The 18,707-nt window shown below is 44.6% G+C and overlaps 1 protein-coding gene across 28 annotated transcripts in view; it reads left to right on the top strand.

Annotated features, from left to right (window-relative positions):
- Positions 1-18,707, top strand: part of ABLIM1 (actin binding LIM protein 1) — a 303,758-nt gene that overhangs the window by 252,489 nt on the left and 32,562 nt on the right. For 14 of the 28 annotated variants that reach the window (XM_023240969.2, XM_019813866.3, XM_045040719.1 and 11 more), the window contains exons 8-13: positions 1,984-2,042; positions 4,511-4,594; positions 7,603-7,650; positions 14,249-14,326; positions 15,054-15,209; positions 18,664-18,699. In XM_023240969.2, the coding sequence (XP_023096737.1) occupies positions 1,984-2,042; positions 4,511-4,594; positions 7,603-7,650; positions 14,249-14,326; positions 15,054-15,209; positions 18,664-18,699 (461 nt within the window). The remainder of the gene's footprint in view (positions 1-1,983; positions 2,043-4,510; positions 4,595-7,602; positions 7,651-14,248; positions 14,327-15,053; positions 15,210-18,663; positions 18,700-18,707) is intronic. The other 14 variants (XM_019813876.3, XM_019813862.3, XM_019813873.3 and 11 more) reach the window with 3 other exon arrangements.

Below are 18,707 nucleotides of genomic sequence, written 5' to 3'. Positions count from 1 at the left end.
CAAAAACAAAGACACCGAGCGCGTGTCAACCCCGTGTCCGCGAGACCCTGAGACTGAAAGGCTCTGATGCACAGCTCTGCACGTGCACGTGGTTCTGGAACCTGAATAGGGAGTGGGTTCAGGCTGTGCACAAATACAGCACGTTCGTGCTACAAATAAACAACTGCCCGTCCAGATGGGCTGTGTTCAGAACTCCAGCGGTTGTCCTGAACATCTTCTGGAGCTGGGCTTTGGCGCTCTTTGCCTGCCCTCTCGACACATCCTTGGCGAATGAGTAGTTCGTCTTCCTCAGTAACTCATACTCTCCCTGAGTCACATTCCTTGTGTGTCTGACCCCTGGAGAACAATGTGACGCTGTGTGCAAACCCAGTGTTCTGGCCAACAACTCCCGCTTGGTAGAACCTTCACAGCGAATGCTGTCCGTGAGCCCACCCCTGCCCCTTAGCTCTCCACACTGGGCGGCTTTCCTGCGCCTTGTGGCCAGCCTCCGAGTAAATGTTAATGCTGACGGGACTATGAATCTGGCTTGTTTCATTTTCTTCTTTTTATTTTATTTTAGTGTTTGTTTTTTGGCTCTGGGTAAAGCAAGATAGAAATGATTGTTAAAGAGGGATTAAAGTAGTCCTCTGATAATAAAGGGTATTATCCTTGTCATTAATATTATTTTAGCTATTTTAGCTCAGTGGTATAAAATGACTCAAGAGGTACTTTAGTGACTTTTCGAGGTCACACAGTTTGTTGCTTGAAGAGAGAAAGATTTAACGGTGAAACATGGGAAGTCTAATATTCATACCAAGACTGAACAGATTCGTATCATTTACTCGCTGCTGTCACCTTAGTAACTTTATTTGCTCAAGTCTTTTTATTTTTTTAAATTTTTTTTTACATTTTATTTATTTTTGAGAAACAGAGAGAGACAAAGTGTGAGTGGGGGAGGGGCAGGGAGCGAAGGAGACAGAATCTGAAGCAGGCTCCAGGCTCTGAGCAAGCAGTCAGCACAGAGCCTGATGTGGGGCTTGAACCCACAAACTGTGAGATCATGACCTGAGCCGAAGTCGGATGCTCAACCGACTGAGCCACCCAGGCACCCCTGCTCAAGTCTTTTTAAGTCCTTCAGTTCTGCCCGTAGCCTTGTGTAAACATAGGATTTACATACAGGTCTTTGCCACAACCGGATAAATGACATATATATCTAGGTATACAAAATCATGTAGGCAGGCGTGGATTCTTACTAGAGTTTTCTAGTGGATATAAGTGTTTTGCTTAGTTCTGTGATACTCGTACCATCCACGGAAGAGCTTCGTACTCTGGGAACATGAGGCATTGACACCGAAACAGAAAATGACAGGTAGTATTTCCACTCATTTCAGAGCGAAGGCTTTTTTTGGTTAATTAAAGGGTTAAAAGTTAAAGGAAACTTCTGCATTTGTACCATAACTTTCAACCTTTCTACTAGTTGGCTTGATTTTCCCTGTCTTTGTAGATGACTATGTATCATTGGATCAACAAAAAATTCAGTGAGTTTTGCTTCTGGGTATGGTTTGACTTTATTCCCCTCTAAATTGCTTAGTTGTTTGGATGTTCTAGAAACATGGCTTATAACTTAGACTCAAATTCAACACAGCTTATAGGAAGCACACAGACATGACTTTGAAAGGATAATAGTATGGCCCAAAACAAGAACAGCACTCAGTCAAGAACTAAACAACTCTCACATCAAAACACTTGTGCCCAGGTAGTGGTCTAGAATTATGGTCTAGACCATAGTGGTCTAGAATTATGACCTTTATAGAGCAAGCGCAGACTGGATGAGGAAGACTCACCTGGAGGTTGGAGTTGTCATAATTCACTTGGGCACAGGGCTTTAACACTCCCCTGTGTTAGGGAGAGAAGGATCTGAACCATTCTCTGAAGTTCTATCTCATATGACTATGGCTTCTTTCCATTTCCCTTAACTCTTTGCGGGGCACTGTGTCTTTCCAGGTTCCACCGTTTGGCATCCCGACTGTAAGCAATCTACCAAGACGGAGGAGAAGCTGCAGGTAAGGAGACAATTAGAGCTGTAATGCCAGCTGCATTTATTGGCCGTCAGTGTCACAGTCACTAGTTTTCAGGGCTGGAATTTGGGGGAAATTACTTTCTCATGATCTTTTTTTTCTCTCATTAACAAACCAAGCTGAAAGACCATTTAGCCAGAAAAGGAAGTTCCCTTCCCTCCTTCGTTAAATCGATTGTGGTTTTGATTCCAAACGCTCGTGTTGGGGAGAAAGTAAGCCTTGCCTCACTAGTCCGGTTCGTAGGAGAGCATTCAAGGGAAAAATCAAACCATATGCACGTGAAAAAACGATTCATCCAGTTCTAGGCCCAACGTCTGGTGACCTCACCAGACTTTTTTGTACTTCGGTCCATAATGTACGACCTCAACCCAAATTCTGCATCCGTGCTTAGCTCCTGGTGCATTTTACTGACCTCTTAAATCCGAATTCACCGAGGGGCCTCTGTCTCCAGAAGCTGATGGCTTGTCGGATAAAATCTTTGGGGAAATAATGATGAGCCCAGAAGGGTCAATGTGAATAAGCATCCTGGATGGTCTTGTAACTTAACTCTTAGGGGACATCAGAATGGTTTAGTAACTCTCCCTGAACACTGAGCACACGGGCAAAAGGGTAGACCCTCTTCATCTCTCCCTTCTAAAACCTTTTCCCGGCCTTGCTCAAGCCTGACAACACCTCTAGGTGACACTATTTTATCTGCTCCAGAAGCAAAGAGCTGTGCACACGTGTAAGGCATCATCATTATCTGTATCCTGTTCGGAGGCCCCTAGTTTTTTCCCCTGGACTGTGAAATATTTCCTGAGTAATAATCACACTGGATCCCAGTCCACAGCCTCCTGGTTTAGCCAACCCTTGGAAACACTAGTTTCTGCTCCACTTGGCATCTCAGGGAAAATAATGGTCTGAATTGCTGTTGGAAGCCAAACTCTAGCGTGTGGTGTCACGTCTTCTTGAATTGTCATTAGTAGGCATCAGCAGCTATGTATTGTAATCCCATCAGCATCATACTTTTATGGAGGAGAAAAAAAAAAAACCCACCTTTTCTCAGAATAACTGAGTAAAAACCACACAAACTGAAAAGGAATTTGTCCACCAATACCAGGATGGCTTTGGTCTCTGTGTCTACAAAACAACTCCAGCTTGAACACGTGGGTGTAACCCTCAAGTCCATCGACCAGGCTGATGCCCGCTGGAATGGTCACCCATGTTGGGCACCAGAGTCTGCGAGTTTGGAGGAACCATGGATGCTTTGGAAATGGGTTATCTTTATAAAATCCTAGACCGTGAAAGATAGTTATTGTCACTTTTATCGTAAGAATGTAAAATTCATTGCGTAGCTTGGGGCTGCTGCCCAGAAGCCACCCAAGTAGCTAGTGACTTTATGCCATCTCTACAGTGTTATTTTCAGTTTTTTGAATAATCATTTTCACTTCATCCCTGATGAACTCTTTTGGGACATGAGGAGAAGAATGTTAATGAGACCAGAGTGCATGGAATGTGTGTCTTTTCTCTGGAAGGATTGCTTGAGTTTGCAGATAGTGTTGCTAAAATAATATTAAAAAAAAAAAAAAGAAAGAAAAAGAAAAAAACACTCTTGATTGCATCTTGATAGAACTCTCTGTATAAGCTTATGAAAACAACTAGTGAAATATTTCTACTCGTTCTGGCCAAGAAGAGCTATTAGTTTTTCTTCCTTTAGTAAAGTTTTCCAGAAAATTCCAAAACGTTTCTCCTAAAGCCAACATTCAACCACTTGGGCGGTCAGGCCAGCCCTCAGCTCGCTCACCTTTGGGAAGCTCAGTAGTGCGAAGGATGGAGCATTCCAGAGGGGAAGAGGTCCCTGTGTGCCCGGAGTGGGGTACTTGCTGACTGACGCTCTTGGGGTTGAAAGGGGAATCAGTTTTTGAATAAGGGAGTAAACGTTGTGCTCTCTTAAGGGTGTGTCTACAAATCACAGACCTTGAGCCAAGATCTCCAAGCCTTTCACAGGGTGTCACATCAGTGCAGTTACCATAGCAAAATGAAAATGTTTTAAGACTCTTTCTGCCACCCCACTGAGTAATCCACATTCTTGGTGTTTAAGAACTCACAGGGCGTTTGTAATGACAGATTCTAAAAGACATCTGTCAATGGCTCCACTGGTTTCTTACTCTTCATATATAAAAATGTCTCAGCCAAGATAAATGGAAAGAAATCATGGGAAGTTAGAATGTGGGTAAATAAACTGTAACTTGAAGGCCAGTTAATATGCTTTTAAACATGGGCCCCCCCCAACACACACACACACACACACACACACACACACACACACACACCAACTTTAAAGTGATGCCACTTGATGTTTAGTATCAAATTTGTTTTCCCAAAGGTTTTGTGTTGTGTCCTTTTTTGTACAGTGTTTCTAAATGGAGGATATTTCTTTGTTCATTCTTTCCTTTTCTCATGTTTTGTGGCAGCCGCCAAACATTCATCGTTCTTCATCCGATTTCTTTTATCCCAAAAGTCTGGTTCGACGCACAGGACGGTCTCCGTCTCTGCAGGTTGGCACTGTGTCTAAGGCTGAGGCTTAGAGCCGCTGTCCTGGCCCCAGGCTTCTGTGGCTTGACGTCCTCGTGCTGCTCGTCCCACATAACTTCTCCGGCTCCTGCAGAGGCAGATGCTTTTTCTCACCCCACAGAGTGCATCTCACATTCCGATTCTGGCTGTTTTCTTCTCTCATTATTGTTTTCATTTAGAGTACTGGCTAAAGCGTCACCTTCATTAAAGCGAGCACATTAGAAGCTCCCCTTTGGGTCCCGGGTTCGCACATTTGTTCGTTGAACAAATGTTTGCCAGGCACCCAGGTATAGTTAGTGCTGGGCCGGATGCTGGTGAACAGCAGGGAAGACAGATATGCCGTTATAAAATGGTATAGAAGCACATCACCTAGATCAAGGAATGTCAGGTGAGAGAAAGGGTCCCAAGGGGCACTCCCTGGGAACGGTGGTCCTTGAGTTGAATTTTGGAGCCTGGACATGATGAGAAAGGGGTGGGGGTGCTGAGGGGGATCGCAGAAGCATGGAACTAGGGGAACACAATGCTTGGGTAGGGAGTGGTTCATCTCAAGAAAGCAGCAGGGAAGCGGAGAAAGGAAAACAAGAGACCAGGCACCTACTCTGCAGAGGCCAAAGGATTTAAATGTACTCTATTTGCTCTCCCTAAGAATCCCTGGGAGGTAGCTATCCTCACTCCCATTTTACAGATGGAGAGGCCGAGACCGATCACAGTTAGGTACTTTCCCCAGAGTTACACCACCGGTCAGGGGTAGAGCTGAGATTGGAAGCCGGGTCTCTGAGCCCATAACTCATGCTCTTTCCAGCACACCACCGGGCATCAGAGAGGAGGTCAGGAAAGCAGAAGGAGAGGAGCATTACACACGGACTAAGTCCGCTGGGGGTAGGAAGGAGACCAGCATGCCCCGCAGGACGACGCAGAAGCAAGGCGAGAGCTCAGCCAGCCCTCCAGATGAGCAGTGAGGCAGGAGACTGTGCTTCCTGCACACACACACAGTATCTTCCTTGGGGGTCTTGAGAACCCACTGAAAGCTGTGAAATGATAATAACTTTCCACAGTCCTCTCTCTGCCCAGATGAAACCCAGTTTTTAGCTCTGCTAACAGTTCAAGGTTACACTAGAGCATTTTAGCCTGGGCTCCGTGTATGCCTGCCAGAACAGCACTAAGGCTGAGAGGTGTTGCTCAGCCTACTTTTATTAAAAGTTTACCTTCTTTTATTAAATGGTTTGGAAGATAGTTAGAAGCATATATTTTTAGAGTGGAAAGAAACCTTTTAGACATCAACCCCCTCAGTTTCCTCATCTATAGAAGGAGGTCAGCCCAAGGCTCCCCGGGCATCAGCGGGCAAGATTTAACTGCAGATTCCAGGCCTCGGCTACGTGGTGTTGGCCCATGATACCGGCTTGCTCTCCAACTTGCATTTGTCACGTGATCTTCATTCTGTCTTAAAGCTTCAGCTCCAGTAGCAGGGTTTTCACACGCAGTGAAGTTCTAGTCTCATGAATCTACCACAACAGCCAAAGATTGCCCCCCACTGCAAATAGTACCTCCGTTTGGCAAGAAGTTGCTTTTTCAACGGTTTTGGGGTCTTTTTCCCAAAAGTATACGTTATAACTCAAATAGGATTCTATTTTGTTAGCCTAAGGCTGTAGCCAAATGATGCATTTTCACGACTTGAACAAAAATACCATCATCAAGTGTGAAATTCTTGGTTTGCTCCAGACCCTTAAATTTTAAAGATGGGGCACATTGGAAGCAGTGGTGAGTTAGAGGAGAGAGAGAGAGAGAGCTCTGTTTTTAATAACCACTCTCTTCCTATCCTGTTCAAAAGGGACATCTGATTCCCATTATCCAACCATAAATCTCAATGAAGTCAGCTTGAGCCCCATCACAGAAAGTTGTAAACAGCTTGGGACCTGGCAAAGAAATAGGCCATTTGACAAGGTCTCCCTTCACCCATTGGCCACTGAGGAACAGCTCACCAGCACTTTGAAGAAGCCTGGAAACTCAAGTCACACAGATATGTTGATCTTTTAGATGCCTCATACAAGCGGCTCATTTCAGCAAGTAATATCAAACCTTTTTAGTTATTAGGTAAACCAACTGTACTCCTACAGGATAGTCCGCCCCCTGTGCCCCGGGAGGAAATTTATAGGAGGAAAGACATTTCATTATTTATATAATAATGAATTGTTATATTCATTATCGTTCCTTCTTTCCTCATGCTGAGGTATAGGCAAAAGAAAATGATGAAAAGAAAATTACCTAAGGAAAACATGTTCCAGTCTTATTTACTTGGAAAAGTTTTATATGAATAGCAAATTTTGTCTATAGGTAAAACTCAGTACTAACCTTTGTAATGTCTGCTGTAATTCATTATAGACAAAGCACATGATATTCCCAGGACTCAGTTTGTAATAATCTGGAGTGGATCATTTGCTGTATTCTTAAAAGGAGCTTCTCTGATGTGCCTTTGGAGACTAAAGCATGAACGGACTGCTGTACAAAATGGGCATGAGATTTTTGTCTTTTGAAACTAACATTCACTAGCATAACGTATGCACCTGCAAACCTATAATATACCAAACATGTACCGTGTGTGTATATTTTTTTAAAAAGAGCTAATTAGAATCTGTACATATATCTCAAAGGGATAATGTTGGTTTTTGTCTTATTAGCATCACTACAATAACTTACCGCCTCGTCCCAGGCTTTCACTTTATTCGAATATTTCATTCTTTTTTGGTGTGTTTTTATAATTCATGAGTATGTTTAGGGGCTATGACTTATAGCAAAAAGACACTGAGGCTCTTGGCCATAGTAAAGGCTGATGGCGTTTGTCACACTGCAGAGAAGGGAACGTGTGCCCCCGAGTCCTTCCTGCTTCCTCTGAAACATAAAGTTCCTTTCTCCAAAGGAGTTAATTTCACCCTTTCTTGACTTACCAGTGAACGCTCAATGTGTGTAGATTTTAAAAGTATTCCTTCTTCTGCAGCTGTTATCACCACCTTGTCTAGTGAACTGGGACAAAAACCCAAGGCAGGTACTGTCAATCACAGCAGCACTTCGTATAAGGTGGCAGTCACCTTATATCATTAGTTGTCCCCTAGGCGTTCATAAGCTCTTTCCCTTCTGGCTGCCAGTTGCCTGTAGTTTCTCTCCCTTCTTAGAGCATGGCTTTGGGGGAATGCAAAGTAGATGGGTAGTCGTTGCACCCCTGCTCCTGCTGAAAGGTGGGGGGGAGGGCAGGGAAGCAGAGAGCTTTTCCAGCACCCCCCGACTGCGAGGGGACCAGACATTATGGTGGCCCATAATGAAAGCAAATGGAAAATATAATTTCTCTGCTTTTTCACCGGGCAGAGCTCTGGTAAGTGTTTCATGGTCAGTAGAGTGATGAGCGCTGGATGGGAACATAAAAAGATGTCTTCAGGGTGATTTTCACTTTGTGACTGTGCCTTTTAATGGCAGGACAGATGGACCAAGTCAAGGCATAGAGGAAAAGTCAGCTGCAAGGTAGTTAGAGGGCTTTTAAAAAAGATTTCATGCAGAAAACAAAAAGACGGGTGTTTTCAAAAGACGTGTATTTACTATAAGTGATCAAAGGCCGTGGGGTTTTTCTCTTCCCCATTGGAATGAACTACTAGTCTTCTGGTGAGACTTCTCTTGGTTGATTTTTTTTTTTTTTTGAGAAAAATGAAAAACTATTTTGAAATCAAAAGTGAGTCCCTGAACATGTGCTGGGGAAATAAATGTAGGTCATATGGACCCTTTGCTTGTTGAGTATGAGTGTGGACAACCACGTACAATAGAAGGTTCTCAGTGAAGTTCCTTTCCTTCTGTAGCCAAAATAAAGATTCAGTTATTTGCCTAATTTTATTAGAAAAATCCTTTGAGACATCACAGCCAGTCTATAATCCTTTCTCTATCTACTGTCCCTTCTCCACTCTCGCCTTGCCTTTTTTTTTTTTCCAAAGATGGCATTAAAAAAAAAGAACCGAATTTTCCCACTGTGCTTTCAAATTGGGTTTTTCCATAAGGCATGAAGGAAAAGGTGCTTAAAGGAAAAAAATTGCATCAGCTTCTAATAGCTTAATCACAGATCCTGCTTCCTTCCTCTGTAGGACAGAAATGGGCATACCTTTGAGGATAAACATTTGAAATTACCTTCATTTATAATACAGCTGACTCTGGAAGAGCATAGGTTTGAACTGCATGGGCACACTCATACACTTTTTTAATGCATAAATATGCTGCAGCACTGTAAATGCATTTTCTCTTCTTTGGGATTTTCTTAATTACGTTTCTTTAGCTTACTTTCTTGTATGAATATAGTATGTGACACATATGACATACAAAACATGTCTTATTCAACTGTTGACGTTCTCAGTAAGGCTTCCTGCTCAACAGTGGGCTATTGGTAATTAAGTTTGGGAGGAGTCAAAAGCTACACGTGGATTTTCCACCGCACAGTGGGTCGATGCTGTGAACCTGGACACTGTTCAAGGGAGAGCAGTATAGGCAAGAGAGTACTTCGGTTCCTCATAACTCTCCTAGAGGCTTACAAAGCCTGCTGACCCATTGGGCTATTGTTTAATAATTGCTGGGTCACTGTTGTTAACCTGGATACCAGAACAGGTTGAAATAGTAACGTAGGTTAAATAATTGCATATACGGATCATCTGTGGAAATGGGGATCCTCTCGTAAAACTTTGCTGTAGCCCAGCACGGTGACACTAGGGTTCTGTTCCAGGTAAAGAAGAAACCGTCAGCAGGATTTGAGAGAGGGAAAGCGTGGTGGTTAAGGTGTCGCTGTTCAAGTGAAATGAGTTTCAATTGGAGTATATTTGGGCTGCTCTATTAGAAGATAGCTGTGTGCCTTTTGAACCTGTCTTGGCCGTCAGAGACACCCAGCAAGTTATTTATCGGTTAATCAGGGGGCAAAACACAGCTGAAAGAATTGAAGGGTTTCTTTTTTTTTCTTTTTTTTTTTCTTTGTTTAACATTTATTTATTTTTGAGAGTGCAAGTGGGGGAGAGGCAGAGAGAGAGAGAGAGAGGGAGACACAGAATCGGAAGCGGGCTCCAGGCTCCGAGCTGTCAGCACAGAGCCCAACGTGGGATTAGAACTCACTCACTGTGAGATCATGACCTGAGCCAAAATCGGACACTTAACTGAGCCACACAAGCGCCCCAAAAGGGTTTCTTTTAAAAATAAAGATGTTCATTTAAAAAGTTCCACCTGTTTCAAACTCGAGACATTTAGCATTGAAATGTAGAATTCCAAATATTTAAGATTAAAAGACCCCCTGTAAAAACACCCAAAACAGTAGTTCAGTTTTAAAAACCAATTTTATTATCTTCGTAAAGGAGGGACCTCTAACCTCCGCTGGTGGAGCACGTACGCTTCAGGAGCCGTTAGGAACTGTGGCAAAACAGGCAAGAATCCACGTGTGCTGTTTAAGCCTTGAGCATAGTTGAAGAAGCCGCAAACCAAGAACCGTTCTGGCAGATAAGACAGGCCTGTGCGAGGTCTTTGCCATCAGGCATGGAAAGGGCATTGATCCATAAAGCTGAGACCTAAGCAGGAAGTCACCATCGCGGAAGGATGTACAGTCACTTCACAGAGCTCTCAGAAAAAGGGAAGGGCATTTGTCAGTTTGTTCATCCGACATACTTCACACATCGGAGTTCTGACGGGAAAGTATGCAAGTGCAGTAGCCGTAGACAGCTCTAGAGACATCTAGTCCATGCAGCTCACATTTGAAAGGACTATTCTATCGTGAAGAGCAAAACAGGCAGTGCTCTCCTAAACTATGTGAGATGAACAGACTTAGGAAATCCAGTCTAATGTCCGATGTCCGGAAAATGCTGAAAGTGGGTACTTGCCGTATGCTGGGCAAGGTGTTTGAAGCTTTATAGCTATTGATTCCTTTGTCCCTCTACTAGGCGTTAGTACCCTCTCCTCCATTCTATAAATGAGAAGCTGAAGGTCAAGAAAGTCCAAAGAAAAATGGAGACAACGCGAGAAAGGAAAGAAAAAGGAACACTCCCCTGATGTCACACAAGGAGGGAAGCCAGGATTTGAACCAAATTTCTTGACCCAAAACCAGCCTTTTCACCCCCCTGTCCTGTACTACACAGAGTTGTGTTTTCTCCCGTTATTTCATTTTAGACAGGAAAACAGAAGGAAGAAGGGCCGTTGTAAGAAAAGAAGGATGTAACTCAACCCATAAGCAGGATTCCCATGGAAATAGAGTTTCCAGGAAGGTTAGGAGACCAGAACGAAGCAAAAGCAGCAACAGTAAATGCAATGAAACAAGGAGAAGTTTCTGAACCTCCAGGAGACATCTTGAGCATTTCCCAGTGCTAGATGGTCTGAAGGTACTCACGGAAGATTGGTCTCTCCACAAGAGCCAGAACGTCATTGGATTTGGCGAATAGCCGAACTGATTTTGAACCCTGTCTGCCTATAAAAATCTAAAATAGGTATTTTAGAATCAGAGAACCCAGGGCAGGTGTATGCCAGATGGAGGTGGTTCAGATCTGAAAACCCCGAAGAATGAAATGGGACTTGACGGGAATTCAGATCGACCGACAACCCTTCAAACCTTGAGCTCCGCCATATTAGTGGTGCAAATGAACCAGCCGAATGCTTCAGAGGGAACCTGCACAACTCAGGTTCCCTAATCTGGTGAAGAAGGACGGAAAGAGAGCCTGAACGGAAACAGGCTGGTTCGGCCAAGGGACCTTTCTCTTCCATGGAGTTCCTCATCCTGGAAGAGAGCATTACAGACCCCGTCCGGGGCATGTGTTCACGTGGCTCTCCAGCGACATTCCTCTCCGTAGAGCAAGATACCTCAGAGCCATCCCCAGGTGCATCACTACGGGAAAGGCAGAAAGTGTCCCCTGACCCATGTTTGGCAGAGATAGGGTGACTGACATGGGCGAGACCCCAAAGCTCAGCGTGTTCCTTGGCTGTTCACACAATGTCCCAATTGTTAATGAAAACAATACTTTGTCATAGCAACGCCAGTAGACTGAAGACGTCTGGCTGTCCCGTACTGCACCCTCTCCTGTCGCACCCCGACACGGTGAGCCACAGCAGGGTTCCTCTGGCGTTAATGGCAATGAAAACATTTTCAGTTGGCAGACTCTTCTGGTAGTTGATCTCCAGTTTTTTTCTGTTTTTTTTTCTCATCTGTCCCATAGCTGTGTTAATGAGAAATAAATGGCGGCATTTACCTTCCAATAGGGGGGAGATTGTAGTGCAGGGGCTAAGAGCTTGGGCCCCATCTCTAGGGTGTCTGGCTTCATATCCGGACACTTGAGGACTTGTGGAGCCTGGGGCCTGTGTCCTTCTTCCTCATCTGCAAAACAGATGTCTTCCTCAAGGGGTTATGGAGGAGACTGAAGTGAGATCAAGCCTGGGAGATGGTCTGCACGGAGCCTGCCACATAGTAAGCAGACGACCCACGTTAGCTCCTGTTAACATTCTCGGGTGGTTACTTACCAGGTTTCATTCTGATATTGAGTTGGCACGTCTTCGCTCCTGGCCACTTGAAGCTGAAGGGCTACCTGTAGTGAACAGTTCCCCCACAGAGAGGCATCCTGGCTCAGCTTTATTAAGGGGTGGCCTCTCTTTTTAAAGAAGGGCGACGCTTTGGTTGAGTCACCCTTACATTTCATTGGGAAGCAGATCGAGGAACTGGGCTTCTTGAGTAGCGTTGTTATGTGAATCCTTCCTTTCTCTGTATACTTAGTATTGAGGATTTCCTCGTTATCGAGATAGGCACGTGATTTGAAAATTGAAGTCTAGGAGGAAGGTAGTTGTATGTGGCAGGTTTGGGGGAAAGGGACCAGAAACAGTGGGCCAGCGTGCACAATGTGATTTCTCCAACCCCTCTCCACCCTGTGTATCTCAAAGACATGAGAACGATATTTCACACCCCTCGAGTGAATTCTATTGAGTCTAATCACTGCCTGACTTGAATTGGCCGGCTGGGTTTGCTGTCATTATTTCAGACGTGAATTACGTAGTGATGCAACATCCTTATTTTTAGAGGAGGTTTTTGGCTCAGTTACACTCATGTTCAAGGTGACAAATATCAGTAGAAACAGTACCGAAGAGGAAAAATCCCATTTCTAATGTAGAACTGCAAATTTTCATCTCCAAGAAGTATCTGTACAGAGGGCAGCAAGTCTTTCAAGACTAGTCCTTGGGTTTCCTTTGCAGAGCTTTCCAGAATGTGCTGGGCAGGGTGGGAGGCGGTGAACCCTACTTTATACATTTCCAGCCCACTACCGTCACCAGCACTCACTCTCAGGGTCCTCAAGGCATATATTATAAAGTCTGGTTTCTTTCCTCTTTCTGAGTGGCCAGCCACTAACCTTACCTCAGTGACTCAGTGACTGTGGGGATAGGCTGGAGTCACGGAATTAACGTGAGTCAAGTATCCACAAACTGAGTGTTTACAGACAACAAATTCTGGCTCATTCCCTCAACTAATATTTACGCCTTCTACTTACCTGCATGAAACATTAGGCATGTCCTGTGAGGTCAGAGGTGGTAACTAAAGTTCATAAGGAAAATACACATGATCCAGAAAAGCAACCAACCCACCAGCAAAAAACATGGGAATTATAAATTGTATTCATGAAGGAAAACTAAGAGTGACACTGAGAGAAGATAAGGGTAACCATTCTGGATTGAGAGATCAGGGAGGGCTTCTTTGAGGAGGTGATATTTAAAAAATTTTTTTTTTTCAACGTTTATTTATTTTTGGGACAGAGAGAGACAGAGCATGAATGGGGGAGGGGCAGAGAGAGAGGGAGACACAGAATCGGAAACAGGCTCCAGGCTCTGAGCCATCAGCCCAGAGCCTGACGCGGGGCTCGAACTCACGGACCGCGAGATCGTGACCTGGCTGAAGTCGGACGCTTAACCGACTGCGCCACCCAGGCGCCCCAAGGAGGTGATATTTAAAGCCAAGACTGAAGGAGGAAAAAAAATCCAGTAACACTGGGGCTCAGAGCGTTTCAGGCAGAGGGAAGAGCTGAGATAAGAACCCTGAAGCAGGGACATGCACCATGTTCTATGAGTGATGGTGGGTAGTGAGTGAGAAAGGGGCGAGGAAGGCAGAAACAAAACCCTGAGGCCCTGGGAGTTGTGACTTCATTCTAAATGGTTGCTGAAGCCAAAAACAGGGTAGTAACCGTCTAAACCCTGTTTTTAAAAGAGTTCTCTGGCCCTTGGGCTCCAGGGGATTTGAAGAGGGCAAGAACAAAGGCAGGAAACCCGCAGAGAAGGTCACTGGAATCGTCCAGATGAGCGGAGGTGGTGACTGGGGCTGGGGTTGCGGCAACAGAGGTGGAGGGAAATGTGTGTGCCTGACGGTAGAGCCAGAAGGCATTGGAGGGGACCAGGAAGAGATGGTAAAAGGAAAAGTCCCCAAATGCGTTTTCAAGGCTGATTGCACAGCCAGTTCTCCGTTTTCTGTCTTTCTAGGTTATATTTTCCCTTCTTCAGAATAGTCACAAATCTTTTTTTAGCCAGCTTAGTGTTCAGTAAATGCTAGGGATGCAGGCCAGTCTTGATTCTGAAGCCATGGTGTGAAATCTTACAAGGTGCCGTTTACTTTACAGCCTACCAGGACTTCCTCGGAAAGCATTTATTCTAGACCAGGTTCCAGTATCCCTGGCTCCCCAGGTCATACTATCTATGTAAGTATTTGCTTCCGGAAAAGATGCTTCCGGGGCAGGTCAAGTAGCAGATTGTGATAGTGGAGGGGGTAATCCAAAATAGAATAATTGGAAATGACTTCTGTTTCTGTTATGAGATCCAGTTTTCATTTTTGAAGATCAGCCTTCTCAATCATGTTTTCCTTCGGGTAATTAAATTGATATGCGAATGTGGCCATCAATGTCGGTGACCCATAAAATGCAACAATGCTATGCAGGAGTTTAAAAATTGCTGTGCCTAAGTGGGGTATAGATACTTGGGGATTAATTATACCTTCCAGAATGCTGATACTGAGTATTCTTAAATTCTGCCGCAAAGGTATTTAAATATTTAGTTGATCAAATATGCAGTTCTTGTTTTTAGCCATCTGGGAGGATTTGTTTTGACCATCTGTTTGAGCTTTTCCATCTCTGTAATAAATTTAGGAAAATTATCCTGAAGGTTTTTAGGCTTTTCTACTTGGTTTATTCTGCATAGACTTTTTCCTAAGCTTCTGATGACTTAAAAAAAAAAAAGTGATTAATATATGGTATAAATTGGCAACTTTCTAAAGCAGAATGCTTTTGTTTTTAAAACTAAGCAAAATGTTTTGGGTTTTGTTTATTTTTAAGGTCTTCACCTTTTGAGCAGGATGTGAAATGTACTAACAATAGTTCCCCAAAGAAATGAGACTGAAGAAGAATTTTTCTTTCTGTTTAACTTTGCCAGGCAAAGGTGGACAATGAAATCCTGGATTATAAGGATTTAGCAGCCATTCCCAAGGTCAAGGCAATATATGATATCGAACGTCCAGATCTTATTACCTATGAGCCTTTCTACACTTCGGGCTATGAGGACAAACAGGAGAGGCAGAGCCTGGGAGAGGTAATAAATTCTAGAAGCTGTGAGTTATACAACAACCTCTCTTTTATCACGTGTGTAAGAAAAACTGATTGGAATCAAAATAAGGCCAGAGGGTCCTTTGGACTGCCCATTATTTACAGACTTCCCTACCAGCTTTGAGGTACCCAAAAACCTATCACACCATCCCTGGGCTCAGGAGGTGACAGAGGAGTGAAAGAGTAGGCCAGCCAGAGAAAACAGTGAAGGTTGAATAAGCGTTAGTACTAGGTTGTGGGATAGCAGAACGGGCAGGCTGGGAAGGAAGTCAAAGTTGTCAGGGGAGAATCTGTGAGCTGGGCAGATGGACTAATGGAGGGAGAGTCTTCGGGGGTCTCGATCTGGGGACAAACTGAAGTCTCTTCACGGGGATCGTGAGGAAAGAGAACACACACCCGAAATTATGACAGCTACCGTCTGCAGCACCTTAAGACAGTTAGAATGTGCAAGAACAGGACGAGTGGAGAGGGGGAGACCACGGTATGGCACAGTGATGTGAGCCAGGGTTCTGGAATCAAATTACCTGGGATCAACCTGGGCACTCCCACATGCTGCTTGTATGACTTTGGCCATGTAACCACCATTCTGACCCCTAGTTTGTTCATCTATAAAACAGGATGACAGAATTCACCTCATAGGATGTTAGTAAGGATTAAATAAACTGTCTGTTAAAGGTTAATATCTATATAATAACTAGATAATTTATTATCTATTAAAACTAATCCATATAAACTCATCTATTAAAGCACTTGGCCGAGCCAGACTCCTGGTAAATGTTCAGCAAGTGACAGCTACAACTGAAGTCGTTACCTGTGGCCTTGGGGCTTATTCATGCTCTCCCAACATCAATGGTCCAGAGGCTGGAGCACAGTCTCTCAGCCCCTTAGGGTCCTTCCCATCCCTTCCCAGGGTTGGGGGCTCCCGGCTCTCACCTCCTGCCTGGGCTCTGGTCTATTTCCTCTGGCATTTTCAACTTGACCTAAACTTGTTTCCCTTTTTATTTTGAAAATTAGAATCATCTGTAGACTCTTTTGAGTCCAATCAGAGAGATGTTGCCCGAGTACCGAACTGAAATTAGCTGTTCAACCAAGGTTAAAACAGACTGTAAACTATTTAACAGCACACGGCGCTTTGAGATCTTAGATGAAAAAAAGCCGTGAAAGCGCGGTGATTCTGTTTAATTTGTCCTCAATCATATCCATATAGGGTATTTGTTTTATACCGATGCTTATATTTATTCATAACTGTAATATATCTTGTTCTTTTTATTTACTTATGTTTCAGTTTGGGTTTCATTCCAGAGCATAGCTCGGCCTTGAAATGGCCCCCGGGGCAGGAGGGGTATCCATTTTCGTGTAGTTCCCCCTAGTGGTCACATGTCTGTAACTGCATCTACAGCTGTTCAAATGCAGGTTGATTGGCCTGCGTTGTTCAGTCCCCACTGGCCCCTGGAGAGTTGCATAGGGGGATAAAGGAAAAAGGAAAGTTCCTGAACAGAGTGCGCAGGAGCTGGTCCTGGAGCAAGTGGATGAGAATTTGCTAATGTTCAAGTCAGATAAGTGGGGGGAGGTGAGCTGTATTATGGCGTTTTAGGTTTTGGGGGTATGTGTGTGTGTTTCCCAGCGGTTCCGTTTTGAGCAGTAAAACATCAAGCCTAAAAGTTTGGGCTTTGAAGCGCACATTTAGGGTTTCAAGTCAGACTCCGATATTCACTAACCGTACGACTTTGGGAAAAGTACGTGTTTCAGTGTAGTGTGTAAACTCAAGATAGTAATTAATGCCTGCCTCAGAGACTTCTGTGAGGATTAAGTGAAATATTTCGATTAGAACAGTACCCGGCACGTACGTGCTCGACAGAAATGCTGGCTTCTCTCATAGCGGGGATCTCAGCATCGATACCGTCCTTACCTGGTGTGGTGACCTGTGCGTTTCTCTGAGGACCGAATCTCGGTGGGAGGATGGCCCCGGATCAGAAATCAGACATATTTGGGAACTCTTCCCCAACACATGAATCTCGCGACTTAGAAAACTTTACAAGCTATGTGATTATTTATTCCTTTAGTTGTTATTAACACGTTTCCCAAAGAATCCCTATGGTGCCAATTTAGAAGCACCGGAGGAATGAACTTGACATTCTGTGTAGCCATTTGTGCCTTCAGAAGGCATGAGTAGGGAAGATCCAGAAGCCTCTGTCAGCAGGGTCAGGCCTGGCTCCTGCCCTCACGGGGCCCATCCTCACCCGGCTAAGACGCCCCGGGGATAGGCTGTCGCTGCAGCCGAGACCGCGGGTCTCGAAGAATCTACAGTGCAAGAGAGCCCAAGTGCTTTTTGCGAACTGGGCGTAAGAGGCAAATTCTGAAGCTGAGAAGTCCACCACTGGCCAGGTGCTTCGTTTACATTTCATTCTATTTGAATACTTTTGGCATTTTAATTGTAAACATTTCATTCATTCATTTAGGAAATATTGAACACCTCACATGTGCCAGGAGCCTCTCTAGTCACTGGGAATACTGCGTTGTAAATTTTTTTTTTCAACGTTTATTTATTTTGGGGACAGAGAGAGACAGAGCATGAATGGGGGAGGGTCAGAGAGAGAGGGAGACACAGAATCGGAAACAGGCTCCAGGCTCTGAGCCATCAGCCCAGAGCCCGACGCGGGGCTCGAACTCACGGACCGCGAGATCGTGACCTGGCTGAAGTCGGACGCTTAACCGACTGCGCCACCCAGGTGCCCCAAATACTGCGTCGTAAAGGGGCAGAGTTCTTGCCCTCATGGAGCCTGCAGCGGAACGTGGGAGACAGACAACAAACGATACCTAATACAGGCGTACAGGGTATCGTGCTAGACGAAAAATGAAATAGAGTGAGGAACAAGCAGGTGGGGCCGGCTCGCTCCTTTAAATAGGAGTCACAGAAAGCACTGTGTGGCACCACATGCGAGTCGAGACCTCACGAGGAAGGGGAGTGAGTCCTACAGGTGTCCAAATGAAAAAGGGCTGGATGCCACAGACCTGGTTATTACTAGCCGGTTAGCAAACAATTTTACATGATTGCCGTGGTGGTACCTCAGTCGACAGCCACGTTTATAGAAGTCTGTGTTCGGGCAGACACGGTGACTCATACTAGTAAATTGAGCATAGTTTGAGCCTAGAGGGGAAAATAGTTCCAATCTGTGTAGCTTAAGCATCTCAAGCACGATAACGTATTTATCAGGACCCCACCGTTCTCAGGCAGGGATGTGCACCAGCCTCCCAGAATCTTGGTTTCCGTGTCCCTGTCTGAGCCCCATTCTCAACTCACTGAACCAGAAGAGGGGATGGGCAAAGGGAGCTGGCATTGGAGTTTGAATACTGTTTCCAGGTGAGTCTGATAAACAGCTAAGGAAACTGAAAACGAATTAACACGCGCGGTGACTTTAAATTCTCTTTTCTTCTTCCAGTCTCCAAGGACTTTATCTCCGACTCCATCAGCAGAAGTAAGTAC

This window comes from Felis catus, chromosome D2 (genome assembly GCF_018350175.1).
Source record: "Felis catus isolate Fca126 chromosome D2, F.catus_Fca126_mat1.0, whole genome shotgun sequence".
Classification (NCBI taxonomy): domain Eukaryota; kingdom Metazoa; phylum Chordata; class Mammalia; order Carnivora; family Felidae; genus Felis; species Felis catus.
The sequence above is the reverse complement of the archived record's forward strand: the minus strand, read 5'-3'. Positions and strand labels throughout refer to the sequence as shown.